Below are 15,546 nucleotides of genomic sequence, written 5' to 3'. Positions count from 1 at the left end.
GTTAACTCCACTCTTTCATCCTATGTGGCAAACCAGGCATCTTCTGGGGCTGGGGGTCAGCCCAATATCACGAAGTTGATTATTACCAAACAGATGTTGCCCTCTTCTATTACCATGTCTCAAGGAGGGATGGTTACTGTTATCCCAGCCACAGTGGTGACCTCCCGGGGGCTTCAATTAGGTCAAACTAGTACAGCTACCATCCAGCCCAGCCAGCAAGCCCAGATTGTTACTCGGTCAGTGTTGCAGGCAGCAGCAGCAGCTGCTGCTTCCATGCAACTGCCTCCGCCTCGACTACAGCCCCCTCCATTACAACAGATGCCTCAGCCCCCAACTCAGCAGCAAGTCACCATTCTGCAGCAGCCTCCTCCACTTCAGGCCATGCAACAGCCTCCACCTCAGAAAGTTCGAATCAATTTACAACAACAGCCACCTCCTCTGCAAAGCAAGATTGTGCCTCCACCCACTCTGAAAATGCAGACTACCTTAGTCCCGCCAGCTGTGGAAAGCAGTCCTGAGCGACCTATGAACAGCAGTCCTGAAGCCCATACAGTAGAGGCAACCTCCCCTGAGACCATCTGTGAGATGATTACAGACGTAGTTCCTGAGGTAAGCCTGTTTTTAATTGTTTCCTTTAGACCAATGGAAATGTGTAAGAGCATTTTCAAAAGTAGGAGTTGCTGCTAGCATTTAATGCCTGGCAACCTGGAGTAGGAAACATTCTGCAGATTTGCAGACTGTCATGTGTAACTTACTATCATGTATAATAACAATCAACAAAATAAAATTAAAAAGAAAAAAGAAACATCCTTCAGACAGATGACAGTTCTCTGTAGCAGTGAGTTCTTCCACCCAAAATCTTGTTTTGGGCAAAAAAAAAAACATTGTCTTTCTGTCCTAGATCACTCCGTAAGTTAAGCAGAGATAACACTGTGCTTTTATGAGAAAGAAATAATTATATAACCTATAGTTCTTATTTAGAGGTGTCTCCCCAAGGATCCTAAACTTTGTAGTTATAAGTACTTACACTTTTACTAGGTCCTTTTTTTAATATTATTTTTTAGGGGCTGGGGCTTGGCTCAGAGGTAGAGCGCTTGCCTTGTACTTGTGAGGCACTGGGTTCGATCCTCAGCACCACATAAAAATAAACAAATAAAATAAAGGCATGCTGTCCNATCCCATCTAATATTCATGTCTGTTCATTTTAAAAGACCATAACACCAGAAGAGCATATGGTAGCATGACTAGTTAAGTATTGGCACAGATGCTGATGTTAAAACGGGGGATGTGCCGGGCATGGTGGTGCACGCTTGTCATCCCAGCGGCTTGGGAGGCTGAGACAGGAGGATCATGAGTTCAAAGCCAGCCTCAGCGGCTGTGAAGCACTAAGCAACTCAATGAGACCCTGTCTCTAAGTAAAATACAAAAAAAAAAAGGGCTGGGGACGTGGCTCAATTCCTGAGTTCAATCCCAGGTACCCCCCAAATAAAAAAACAAAACATAAAAGCTGGATGTGTATTATCAAAGGGTTACTAACTGATGCCTAGCCAAGCTTGCTTCACAAAGTTGCTGATGCCAGTGAGTACTCCTTGGGTAAATAAAACACAAACAACATGTTTTTTAAAGGAATAGAAGATATTACTACTGTTGACAGAGGGAATAGATTCTTAGTAGCCACCAGGGGGCAGATTTAATACAGCACATAGAAACAGATTCAAGCACTGAGTGGAGAGAATAGTGCCTTGGGTCCTAGAAACTGTTGGGTTTCCAGTTAGTATTGGAGTACAAGCTTAAGCTACTTAAATCCTTTGAAACCCATTACCAACTACCAGAATGGATGTGAAGCTCACGTTGATTTCTGTCCTTATTTATAAACAGTATGCACCTTGGGGGCTAGCTTGTTCTCCAGTCAGTCATCTTACCAGTTGGGTTGCACATTGTGTGGTCGTCCAAACAACTCAATCTTGCGAGTGCCAGGGGACAATCTCTCAATCATGCCATAAATTTCATCTGGTTTATGACTAGTGGAACGAACCTAAAAAATAAAGACACCAATAGCTACTTTTTAAGTTACCCAAGATTGTAGTTCTAGCCCTATCATGTTTATGATCCATATGAGAAAAACTTAGGATGAAAATACACCTGACATGAATGATAATGTAAATGTGAAAGATGTGGATGCCTCAGGAAGCACATACCTCCGCTACAATCACATCGCAATCCAGACCCTGGTTGAAGCCTTGAGGATTTCCTTTGACACCAACCTGCTCACCACAGAGAACAGGATTACCTTATGAAATTACATTTTTCAACTTTTTCTCTATAGAGAAAATCAATTCCTCTTATTGAATAGGACCATACTGCTGCTCACCAAGCAGTGCTCCTTCCCATGGTTCAACCAGTGACCTGTACGGCCAGTCCGAATGATGCGCTGCAGTTGATTTGTCTTCACCCAGATAATTTCATCTACCCGTTCATAACTGTGAGGCATAAGACAACTAAAGTTTTAACCAGACTTTTACAGTTTTGAGGACAGTATTATCTATAAAGGCAAGGAATCAGCTATATTCTGGGGAGCAGGGAACACATTACCTCACAACATAACAAGTATTAATTTCCCTTAAAGCAACACAATTGCTACTTACCCCCAGAGGTTAAGACATTCTCTGCCCAACTCCATGGCTCTGAAAAGAAATAACGATTAATTACTTGTATGCCCTGATTTTTCTCTCCCTTCAAAATATCTGTTATTAAGATCAGAAATTTTTTTTGCTGGGCATGGTGCTGCATGCCTATGATCCCACCAACTTGGGATGCTGAGGCAGAAGGACCACAACTTAGCAAGATCCGGTCTTGGAAAATAAATAAAAAGGCTGGAAATGTAACACAATGGTAAAGCATCCTTATTCTGGAAAAAAAACCAAAAAACCTTTTTTTCCTCCAGTAGATACTCAGTGAACCATTTACATGCAAGATACAGATACCATCTGAGCAACAAGGTGGATCCAAGAATGAAACAGTAAAAGTACTCATAAGACATTACCTTTCTTAAGGTGCAAATTCAGAGTTATATGATTCATAGTATCATTTGTGTTATAAATAAGTCTTAAAAAAGTCTAAATCAGTCATATATTTAATAGCAGGGCTAGGAAACCCAGTACTCACCATACTATATCTGCTCATAACTACATATCTTTGAGCTGTATTACCTGCCTGTGACCCAGAGGAAGAGAAAGCCATCATCCTGCAGTACTGGAATGTTGAGCCTGCGCATCTCATCATCTGTCAGGGTCCCATAGGGCAGCTCCATGTGAATATCCCAGGGTGGGTCAGCCATCACAACTGCAAACTTGCCCAAGATACTGACGTCCAGGTAACGGATATCACAACAGATCCACTGTGTGAGGTGGCATTTGGTCATCTTCCCTTCCTTCACTCTTAAATTCATGGTCCCATCCCTTTTCCATTTGATTTTCTACTCCCTTATATCTATCCCACTTCATTCCCAACCAGCAAGACAAGTTGCTAAATTATGCCCTCTTTCCTACATGTATGACTGTACTATTGAGACAGAAATCCATTAAGTCAAAATGAGTTTTCTAAGCATGCAAATACCTGAGGTGGAAAGAGTCGATCTGCACTGGAGTCACCTCCAACACTCTGTGTAAGAGCAAGCTCCTGGCTTGGTGTATGGTCCTTGCTGCCAGGACCCTCAGGATCCACGCAAGCATCAATTTCATAGTGAACATATTTACAGGTATCCATGTGGAAACATGTGTTAAGGAAAGAGCAATCACCTAAAGATTCATCAGTGTGTTTATTGATAATTCGCCTGGGGAAATAAAAAGGGGAAATAATCAAGATGGTACTCCAGAAGTAGAACCACAGTTAAAAGTTCCAAGTTGTACCAAATCTTGCTTTAAAAAAAAAAAAAAAAACTTCCCTAATTTTCTCTAGTTTTAGAGATTCCTCCAAGACTTAAGAGTAGAGGCAGGTGACGTGGAAAACCATAATTCATACTAAAGAATAATTATAATTCCTCTCTAAACAAAAACTCAGCTTCTTTCTACTTTATGAAGGAAAACAGTCCAAAAAGGACTTGACTTGTTATAGAGCAGAATAAAACACTGGTTTAAGACCCTAGGTTCCTATTTCTCCTGTGATCATCCACCTTTCAGAAACTAATTTTGTGGCTCAAGAGACAAAGAGATGCCTTGCTAAAAAGGGGCACTTAAAAAATTTCCCATCTCTTTGGGAGTATATAGTCTATATCCACACCATGCCACTTCTGAAAGTAATACCTTAAGAGTCTGGAGGACTTAAGACAAACCAGAAATTATAGGACTACTGATAAACCCAAAGACAAGGAATATGTTGAAAAGGAATGACTCCTTGTGGGAAATCCATCCCTCCTCATTCCCTCCCAAGAGACCTGAAATGTAGCTTGCGACAAGGTCGATCAGCATCACTGGCTTTCATGCACTCTTCCTTGGTCCCATAGTCACAAAATTCTTGTACTTGGGCCCGACCTCGTGAACGAAACTTTTCAACAATGGACTGTTCCTTCGCTGTTGTAGTATTTAATAGCTCTAGGATCTCCTGACTGACCTATAACAGAAGCAGCCTTAGTCATAAGAGTCTAAGTCAAATCAACTCTTAAAAAATTCTATTTGATGTTGATGTCTTAAAGGATAAATGAGCTAATAACTTGGGAAAAGTTGAGCTCTGGGATAAGAGATCTTTCATGGGTTCAGTTCTTCCTCAAACCTGCATTTAGGATACAGTAAAACTACAAGGGGGGTGGGATGGGGTTGTGGCTCAGTGGTAGAGCACTTGCCTAGCATGTGTGAGGCACTAGGTTCGATTCTCAGCACCACATACAAATAAATGAATAAAATAAAGGTCCATCAATATCTTAAAAAAAAAATTTAAACACAAAAAGCTTGATTCCTACTGCTAAGCATTAAGCTAAACTTGTTTTCCATAGGAAAACAAAAAAACACTTGTACTTATTGAGTACTGAGCCAAGGCATAATGCTAATACTATACTGTTTACTCCTAATCAATTCAACAGTACTAAAAAAGGAGGGTACTGTGGTTATCTTCATTTTACAGATAAGAGGACTAAGGCTTAAGAGAAGTTAACTTGTTCAAACTCATACAACTAGAAGTAGTAAACAGATGAGAACTCAAAATTGGTATACTGCTACTTTGCACTGTTTTAATCAATTTCTGTAATTGCTGGTCCAATGAATATCATCCAATATTCATATATTTGGATTCCTTGTCTCTTGATCTAATGATCCAAACAGATGCAATTACAGATTCTCTAAATCAGGGTTTCTTGACTTGGCATTAATGACATTTTGTGCCAAGCAGGTCTTTATTGCAGGGGGTTGTCCTACTATGCACTGTAGCATATTTAGCAACATCACTGGCCTCAACCTTCCAGAAGCCAGTAGCACACTCTCATGTTGTGATGACAAAAATATCTCCAAATATTGTCAATGTTTTTGGTGGGGGGTGAGGATGGGGTAAAACCATCCTTAGTTGAAAACCACTACTCTCAATCCTCAATTCTGACTGAACCTTTCGGTAGGAGTAAATCCTGCTCATTCAAAGCTATATATAATTCAGAGCATATTGTAATAGTACTTTGATAAGATTCCTACCTTTTTGCTCTGTTGTTCCTTAGTAGACTGTTGGTTTAAAAGACTTTCTATCTCCAGATCAACATCTGAGGCAGCATGTTTTCTTGATTTCTTGGCTGACTCCTTGGCTGGTTCTGATGCTGAAGAGGTCAGGCCAGAGGCTAAAGAGCTGGCAAAGGCAGCTACTGTAGCCGAGTCCTGTTCTGCACGCCGCTTCTGCCCTGCAATAGTCCCTGCTACCTCCCCAGGGCCTTTCTTTTCTGCCACAGCAACCATCATGGCAGACAGCTTGGAATGGTCAGCATAGGTCACAAGAGTGGGATGTGCATCATCTTGTAGGAGACCTCGCTTCACCTCAATCAACTCTTGAGCTGCAAACTTCTGTAGGAGGCTTTCCACCCCATCTTGAGTGGCAGGGGCATCTGGCTAGAGAAGGAAGGGAGAAGAGGGCAATTACACACTGACCATGAACAGAAAATAAGTGGTATATTCCAGTTGTATTAAGTCATTACCGTGGAGATGGCAAGACGAATCGATACAGCATCAGTGGGCAATGTTAAGGTGAGATCAGAGAGGTGATGTAACAACTTCTTCTCCAACTCGGGGTCTGTAGCTAATTCAGGAACTGCTGAAGCTGTGCTTGGCTTAGGACCACCAGAGGTGGGTGCAGTAGGCACTGGACTATCACTACGGAAGGTTGGGGACAGTGCTGCCTCTGGATTACGTAGATCTAAGAGTGAAGAAAAGTAAAAATATAAAAGAATAACTACTGCAGTCTTATGAATTCTTCAGGAGTCAAATTTGCTACCATTCCCAGCATACGTATCTTTCATTTCATGCAGAAAATTCTCAGACCAGCTTTAGCACTAGATTACCCTTCATACTTGAGCATTCGCTACTTTGTCAAAATAATCCTGGATTTTTCTGGAAATCCCCTACACTTTCTCTGTTGAATAAGAACTATTTTCCTAATTCTTTGCCCTTGCTATGCTTCAAGGGAAGTAAATTAGAATTATTAGAAATTGAGTGCTGGGGGGCACTGAACTATATCCCTAGCCCTTTGTATTGTTTGTTTGTTTATTTTTTGTGGTGCTGGGGATTGAACTTTGTGTATGCAAAGAAAGCACTCTACCAACTGAGCTATATCCCCAGCCCCTTCTGTATTTATTTATTTTGAGAAAGGGTCTCACCAGCTTTCCCAGGCTAACCTTAAACTTGCAATCTTTTGACAGCTTCCTGGGTTGTTGGGATTACAGATATGCTCTACTGTACCCAGTTCCACAATCTAATTTTTTTTTTCTTTTCTGAGATAAGATTTGCTATATTGCTTAAGGCCTCACAAAATTGCCCAGGCTAGCCTTGAACTTGTGATCCTCCTACCTAAGCCTGGGATTAGAGGCATGTGCCACCACAACCAGCTCCACAATCTAAATTTTAATAAAAGTCAAAAATACTTTCAACAATATAAACTGCTAACAGATTATCTTTTTCAGGCAGGACTTTTAATTTTTTATGGATTTAACTGAATTTGGTAAAATTTAACTCATAGGTTCCAAAAAAATTGGAGTTGAACTACAACACTTTCCTAGAACAGTTACATTTTATAAAAAAATAAGGTTTAAAAAAGTTGTATTCTATTTGAAAAACAAGATGCCACAATTCAGTATCAGCTGCAACTGTCAAGTAATTGATAGAACTTTCTTCACCTTGCTTATGATTCCTTTATGTTCTGCTGAATCTTAGACTGGAACTTTTGCAAACAGAACTAAATTCCTTGTTTTGTTTTGTCAAAGAGGTGCTGTATACATGGAAGGGTCACAGAAGCACTTTGAAGGTCTGGATGAGAAAAGAGTTTCAGAGTAACTGACCTAAGCTAAAAATATATGTAAGAAATGTAAGTGACAATTGCTATTAGCACACTTAACAGAGTATAAACAAAATTCCTTCACTGGACAGAATTACACTGGTGATTATTAGTTTCTTGTAATTCAAAGATCCTACAAGTCTAATAAATTTAAATTTGAATTAAAATATTCCTATGGTAGAAGTACAATAAAAAGTTAGTCTAGGACCAAATGCTGACCTTGCCCCCCATCCCACTCCTCTTGGGTTCCTTTTTTTTTTTTTTTGGTACTGGGCGTTGAACCCAGGGATGCTTAACCACTGAGCCACATCCTCAGCCCATTTTTTTATATTTTATTAAAGACAGAGTCTCACGGAGTTGCTAAGTGCCTCATTAAATTGCTAAGCCTGGCTTTGAACTCGTGCTCCTCCTGCCTCAGCCCCAAACCTTTGGGATTACAGAGCTGCTGGGATTACAGAGCTGCTGGGATTACAGGCATGTGCCACCTTGCAGCAAGGATCTTGAACTCATGAGCCTCCTGCCTTGATTTCCTGAGTCATTGGGATAACAGGTGTACACATCTGTGCTCAGGATTTAGCTTTCTTTCCTCAAGTTTTTTTGGTGCCAGAGTTTTGAACCCAGGGGTGCTCTACCACTGAGGTATCCCAGTCCTTTTTAAAATTTTTTATTTTGAGACAGGGTCTAACTAAGTTGCCCAGGTTGGCCTTGAACTTGCAATCCTCCTGCCTCAACCTCCCAAGTCACTGGGATTACAGATATGCACAACCACACCTGGCCTCTTGTGTACTATTAGTGAGAATATAAAATATGCTGTGGAAAATAGCATAGTGATTACTCAAAAAATTTAAAAATGTAATTACCATTTGATCCAGCAAATCCACTTTTTCTGGATACCTATCCCCCAAACTTAAAGTACGAACTTGAAGAAATATTCATACCCCCTGATTCAAAGCAGCACTGTTTACCATAGCCAAAAGATGGAAGTAACCCAAATATCCAACTATAGTTAATGAACAAAATATGCTTCATAAAAGCTAGAAAAAAAGGATTTTGAAAGTATTCATTATAAAGAAATGGTAGCCAGGAGGTGGACAGCACCAGCAATTTAGTGAGAACCTGTCTCAAAATAAAAACTAAGGGATTAGCAGGTCATGCTGGCTTCTGGCAGCCAGGGCAGCAGCCCAGGGCGAACTCTGCTACTCTTTCCACTCCCCCTGCTCTGAGTGACCCTGGTAGATTTGTGGGCTCTGACTCCACTTTCTTTCTTTCTTTTTTTTTTTTTTTTTGTTGGTTGTTCAAAACATTACATAGTTCTTAAAGACTGAACCCATGGACACTTTGCCACTGAGCCATATGCCCAGCCCTTTTTAATTTTTTTTTTTTTTTTGGACTTGTTTTAGTTGTAAACAGGCCTTTATTTATTTATATGCAATGCTGAGAATTGAACCCAGTGCCTCACACATGCTAAGCAAGTGCTCTGCCACTGAGTCACAACCCCAGCCCGAGCCCTTTTTTAATTTTTGAGATAGGATCTCATTAAGATGCTGAGGCTGGCCTCAAACTTGAAATTTTCCTGCCTCAGCCTCTCAAATTGCTGGGATTGTGCCCACTTTCTTTCAAAATCACTGTCTGTTGGGCCCTTGAGAGCCAGAGGCTACGGGAGAGCAAAAACTGGCCTATAGCCTATGGCTGAGGAGTAGGGGAAAAGAAACAGGAGCCAGAAATCCCAAGGACAAATGCACCACTGCTAGTATGGAGATTGCCCTAAGGAAGCAAGCAAAGGCCCTGGGAATAGGACAAGGGCCATCAGATGGTTTTAATAGATCTGATCACTTGTTCCGAACTCAGATCACTGTGGTTATGACAGAACAGGAACCAATGGTGCCTGAGAGATTCAGTTGCAACTCGGTGATTTCTGGGAAGTCGGGGAGCAGCCTGTAGTACTCTCTGGAGAGCCAGACTTAGGCCCTTGAATCTTGCCAGTGGCTCACCCACTGGGTGGTGGAAGGCAGATAACAAGAGGACCAGTAGACAGGGCCTAAAAGTCCCAAGCTTTAGGGAAATATGTGAGGTTGGAGCACCAGGACAATTCAGAGGGTTGGGGAAGGAGGTGACTTAAAACAAAAGGAAAAAAAAGGAAGACTAAAATAATAAAAAGGACTCGGGATAGGGCTGGAGTTGTGGCTCAGCGGTAGAGCGCTCACCTGACATGCATGAGGCCCTGTGTTCAATCCTCAACACTACATAAAAATAAACAAACAAAATAAAGGTATTGTGTACAGCTAAAAAATAAATACTGAAAAAAAAAAAAAAAAAAGGACTCGGGATATAGTTCAGTGGTAAAGCGCACTGGGTTCAATCCCTACTAACCTCTCCCCACAAAAAGAAAAAAATGATAGCCAAGCATGATGGTGTGTGTCTGTAATCCAGCTGACTTGGAAGGCTGAGGCAGGAGAATTGCAAGTCTGAAGCCAATCTCAGCAACTTAGACTCTGTCTCAAAATAAAAGATTAAAAGGCATGGTGGTATTGTCCAAAGGTAGAATGCCCATGTTCAATTCCTAGTGCTGAAGAAGGAAAAATTATTTAGCCCACAGTTTTAGAGAAGGGAAGATAGGAAGGAAGGGAGTGAGGGTTGGAGGGAAAGAGGTTTACTGCTCACAATTTTGGAGACTGGAATATCAAATAGCAAAGCACAGGTTATTGGCTGGAACATCTGTGTATCTGCATCTTAACCAATTGGTTCCAAGTTTTCAATTATGAGATATGTCAATAACAGGCAATATCCCACCATGCCCAGCCTCATCTCTTTTCCTTATAAAGTAGTGTGTGTCTGATATTTATTTAGAGTTACAAAAACATACTAATACAAATGCCAAGCTAACAGTAGTCTTTCAATGAGTCTTTGCTCATAATATTTTATATTCATTAATGATATGGATGTATTTTAGTTCATTTTTTAAAATCCCTGTCTTTAAACATAGAGCTCAGTAATAACTACTTGAATATTAGATTTCAGTAATACTACAAAGCCACGATTGTTAGGAAAATTTTTTAGTTCCTGTGAGAGAACTGAATAATCTAAATTTTATCAAGCTTTTGGTTACATATTATATGAACAAACTGTGATTAATAAACTAATAAAGTTGTGTTCCACAGTGTTTTCCTAAAAATCCTAAAAACCAAAGAAATATACACTTTGGAATAATCAAAACAAAGAGGACAGTGACACACTGATTAATTTATATTTCATCCCTATGTATTCCCATACAACCCCCCAAAATGGGTCAAAGTTCTGGGTCAGGAAATAATATCTGTTTAATTTCAACCTAAAAAATTCTTTTGGAATCTACAAGGTGAATATACAAGTCAAAATATTTACCTCTGAAAAAGAATATTTACATTCAAGGAAGAATACAATTTAAAATGATTAAACAGTTTAGCACTGGATGAAAGTTCCAAGGCTCTAAGTTTGGTTGAAACCAAAATGTGATTAATATAAAAGAAAAATAAAATACAATTTAAAATAACTAGGAGCAATTAGAATCATCCACCTAGGGCTGGGGATGTAGCTCTGTGGTAGAGCACTTATCTGGCATAATCAAGACCTGGGTTTGATCCCCAGCACTGCAAAAAATAAAAAAAGAAAAAAGAATCATTCTTCATCTAAAGAGTATGCATTTAGAAACAGAAACAGCATAAAAAGGTATGGTGAAGAACAATTAAAACCATAAAACAAACCACAAATAGAGGATGACTTGTCACAAAAAAAATGAAAGAGAACTACACAAAAAGTACATTAATACATTAATACAATACACTGATTTAATAGTCTATAAAAATTAACATTGTAGGTCACTTTGTAGAAATGACTACTTGAATTCTCAGGTATCTTTTCCCAACTGCTATTGCTGAATGAAAAAAAAAAAATTATTTCATACTAAAGTTAATAAATATCCATAGAAGAAATGTACTTACCCAAGGCTGTCACATTCTTCTATGCTGCAAAAGAGGCTCAGGGGACTAAAATAGTGATGGGTTCTCTAAGTGGAAAATATGGAGAGGTGACAAAACAAGACTATATTGCCTCTTACAGAAATGCCTAAATTGAAAAGTTAGTTAACTGACAGTGCCCAAATGCAGTATGGTAATTGTTGAGTTTCTAGTTATAACAAGAATGGAATATTAGCCCTTCTTTTATGCTAATAAAGCAACTCACTCATACAGCCTACATCTCAGTGCTGCATACCTGATGAACACTTGAAGGTCTTTGGCAGGCACAAAAACCCTCTACAGAACAGGTTTTTCTCTGACTTAATTATTAATACATCACCTACATACAATCTGTTTCTCTACAAAGTGGTTTTTTCAACACAAGTGAGCTTGCATGCAACTAGTAAATAAGGAAATGTTAGAGTAACAGAAACCCTGGGCTGGGATTGTGGCTCAGAGATAGAGTGCTTGCCTAGCATGCATGAGGCACTGGGTTCAATCCTCAGCACCACATAAATATAAAATAAAGATTAAAAAAAAAAAATATATATATATATATATATATATATATGCATATATATATATATATATATATATATCAGAAACCCTGTTTGCTCATACATGATTTTCTCATCATGTTAAAATTTTAAAGTGGTCGGGCAAATTTTCTCACAGAAAATATTAGCAGGGTATGGTGGCACATGCCTATAATCCTAGCTACCTGGGAAGCTGAGGCAGGAGTATCGCAAGTTCAAGGCCTATTTCAAAATAGTTTTAAAACAGCGCTAAGGGCCAGGCTTGGTGGCACACACCTGTAATCCCATCAACCTGAGAGGCTAAAACAGGAGAATCAGAAGTTTGAGGCCAAACTTAGTGAGGCCCTAAGCAACTCAGCAAGACCCCGTCTCAAAAAATAAAAAGGGGGCTGGATTTGTGGCTCAGTGGTAGAGCGCTCACCTAACACATGCAAGGTGCTGGGTTTGATCCTCAGCACCAAATAAAAATAAATAAAATAAAGGTATTATGTCCAACTGCAACTAAATATATATATATATAAAATAAAAAGGGTTTTGTGTGTGTGGCTCAGGGGTTAGGTACCCCTGGGTTCAATTCCCAGTATCAAAATAAATAAATAAAATTAAAAAGAGCTGGAGCTAGGTGTGGTGGCACGTCTGTAATCCCAGTGGCTCGGGAGGTGAGACAGGAGGATCATAAGTCCAAAATCAGCCTCAGCAAAAGCAAGGTGCTAAGCAACTCAGTGAGACCCTGTCTCTAAATAAAATACAAAATACGGCTGGGAATTCGGTTCAGTGTTTGAATACCCGAGTTCAATCTCCAGTACAAAAACAAAAACAAAAAAAGTAAAATTAAGCATTATTTTCTATATAAAATTAATATGGATAAAAGAAACTAGGGAGTCTAAGAAGTGGTGAACACTTGTAATTCCATCTACTTGGCAGGCTGAGGCAGGAGGACGGCCAGTTAGTGGGCAGCCTGGGCAACTTAGCAAGACACTGTCTCAAAATAGAAATAAAAAGGGTTGTAGCTCAGTGGTAGAGCACTTGCCTAGCATGTGTGAAGCACTGGGTTCGATTCTCAGCACCACATATAAACAAAAAAATAAAGGTCCATTCATAACCAAAAAATATTTTTTAAAAAGGGGGAGGGGGGTGAGGGGGAGCTGAGGATACAGTTTAGAGGTAAAATGGTCCTGGGTACAATCCCTAGTATCATAAATAAAAAAGGAAAAAGATTTTTAAAAATGGGAAACCAATGAATACAAAAACAAGAAAAAAAAAAAAAAACACAGAGTAAACTGGATTTACCAGTCAGAGATATTCAAGTTTATATACCAACATGGGAATTCAGTAATTACTCTAAAGCTTGACTACTACTTATTCCCACATCCTATGTCTGCACTTCTTCCTTTACTATACTGCCCTCTTAACTTTTTATTAAAAAATAAGACAGTAAGACTAGGGATATAGCTCAGTTGGTAGAGTGTCTGCCTCGAATGTACAAGGAAGGCTCTGGGTTCAATCCCCAGCATCACCAAAAAAAAGTAAGTAAATAAATAATAAAAATGTAAGTTCTACATAGCCCAAAACCAACTGAAGTGCCAACTTCACTATAATGGCTTCACTGTCTATACTAGATCTTATTCTTTCTTAACCATATAGCTTGGATCCATTCATTTGAATCTTACATATGATATTGTGTTTCTTACTTTTCCAGTACTAAGAGATAGAACCCAGAGGCACTGTACCACTGAGCTACATCCCCAGCCCTTTTTATTTTTTGAGTCAGGGTCTCCCTAAATTGTCCAGGCAGTCCTTGAATTTTCAATTTTTCTACCTCTGCCTTCCGATTTGCTGGGATTGCATGTTTGCTTCTGACTTTTTATTAGTATCTATCCTTGATTCTCAACTATATTTTAAACTCCTTGAGGGCAGCATCTTATTTTTATCTAACTAGACTCATGAAAACACTGTAATATTAATTAATTAAGCAATATTAATCATGGTGTGAAAATCCTGCCAGTACATCTTCTGATCTAGGTAGCAGAATATGAGTACCTGAAACTAATCAAAGCAAGATTTAAAGATGGAGTTGACAATACTGATAGAAAACGGAACAAACTGCCACAAGGTGATATGAATTCACTGTCCTCACAGAACTCTGCAATTGATTTGCCTTAAGTAATTTAAGGTCTGCGCTGGGGATGGAAGAAAATTAGGGTTGAACTTGAAAATCTCCAGTTACTTCAAGTTCAAGTTACTTCAAGTCATGACTGTCATAAGTAGGAAAGGAGAAATTTTGAAAACCAAAAACTAAATGTTTTCAGATTCTTGCTCGCTATGTAAATGTCAGTTTCCCTACTCTTTTAGCAACACCTACCTAGTTAGAGAGTACCCTGTGCGGGCCACTTAACTGTGGGCACAGTGGATGAAAGTGAGCACAGTCCTGCTCACTGTACCTATAGTCAAAAAGAAACGACCGCTTTCGTGCAGTCTCTCTATAACCGAAAGAAGAACAAAGCACCATAGTAGCAACAAAAAGGGGGGCTTGCTACTACGCGGGACAGAAGACTAAAGGACCTCGCAAAGGCGATATTCTCACATACTTAAGAGGAGTGGGAAGTTGGACGAGGGAAGAGATCCCGCGTCGGTTCGGTTTGTTAGCTAGAGGAAAAAGGCCCGGGGTGGAGAGGAAGTGCGAACTGCCTGCAGGAGAATGACGGTCTGTGTGGCTGAAGGGGAGAAAAGGATGCCAATGTATGAGGCATCAGAGAAACGGCCGCTGGGCAAGGACGCTGACTCCGGAGCTGTGTTTTTCTCCAGGGCCCTCTCCCTCCCTCCCTAGCCAAACCTGGCCCCCGACTTCCCCGCGCCTCACCCAAGTGCCCCGAGTCCTGTTTCCGCCTCCGCTGCAATCTCTCCCGAAGCGAGTCCAACTGCTTCTTGTGGGCCTGGATAGAACTCCACGTGTCCGACATCCTGGTCTCGCAGCCCGGACTCACTCGAATCAGGCGCGGAGGACTAGCACCTCCCAACCCTTGCTGGAAGACACATTCAATTCTCACGCGGACACCCGAAGACTAACCGGAAACAAATCCCTGGAGATTCACAAGTCCAAAGGCCACTTCCGGTTTCGCGGTCAGGTGGGGAAGTTGCAATTAAAGCCACTTTAGGTGTTGACAGAATAGCAGATGTATTCCTTGTGAGGGCTCTTTTGTGCTTCTGGGCGCCATGAAGCTGTGCCTCCCATGTTGGTGCCTGGCAGAGCGGCCATGTTGCTTAGAGACGCGCATGCGGCCATGTTGAATAGTAGGAAATTAGTCCTGAGGGCGGACGTAGGCTAAGATAACGCAGTTAGTACTGCGCCTATGTCTTTTTAAAACGACCGCTAGTTCCTTTACAGTTTGGTACTAACACCTTTTTCATTGGAGGTGTGGTAGGTTTATGTTTCCATACATTCATTTCCACCACACCCACACACACATCAAAAACACACCAAAAAAAAAAAAAAAAAAAAAACA

The 15,546-nt window shown here is 40.3% G+C and overlaps 2 protein-coding genes across 2 annotated transcripts in view; one reads left to right on the top strand and one right to left on the bottom strand.

Annotated features, from left to right (window-relative positions):
• Positions 1 to 909, top strand: part of Tox4 (TOX high mobility group box family member 4) — a 16,036-nt gene extending 15,127 nt beyond the window's left edge. Inside the window, exon 6 of the mRNA XM_048799520.1 lies at positions 1 to 909. Coding sequence (XP_048655477.1) covers positions 1 to 687 — 687 coding nt within the window. The 3' untranslated portion in view covers positions 688 to 909.
• Positions 910 to 1,463: 554 nt separating this feature from the next.
• On the bottom strand, positions 1,464 to 15,235 carry Mettl3 (methyltransferase 3, N6-adenosine-methyltransferase complex catalytic subunit). The gene is made up of 10 exons (XM_015493070.2): positions 14,904 to 15,235; positions 6,164 to 6,381; positions 5,673 to 6,077; positions 4,433 to 4,608; positions 3,616 to 3,832; positions 3,210 to 3,397; positions 2,646 to 2,684; positions 2,372 to 2,480; positions 2,199 to 2,264; positions 1,464 to 2,035 (listed from the first exon to the last, which is right to left on the bottom strand). Exons 1-10 carry the CDS (start codon positions 15,001 to 15,003, stop codon positions 1,919 to 1,921), a joined length of 1,635 nt encoding a protein of 544 aa, XP_015348556.1. The 5' UTR covers positions 15,004 to 15,235; the 3' UTR covers positions 1,464 to 1,918.
• Between the last annotated feature and the right edge of the window lie 311 nt (positions 15,236 to 15,546).

The sequence above is a fragment of the Marmota marmota genome, unplaced genomic scaffold (genome assembly GCF_001458135.2).
Source record: "Marmota marmota marmota unplaced genomic scaffold, marMar, whole genome shotgun sequence".
In the NCBI taxonomy this organism is placed as follows: domain Eukaryota; kingdom Metazoa; phylum Chordata; class Mammalia; order Rodentia; family Sciuridae; genus Marmota; species Marmota marmota.
The sequence above is the reverse complement of the archived record's forward strand: the minus strand, read 5'-3'. Positions and strand labels throughout refer to the sequence as shown.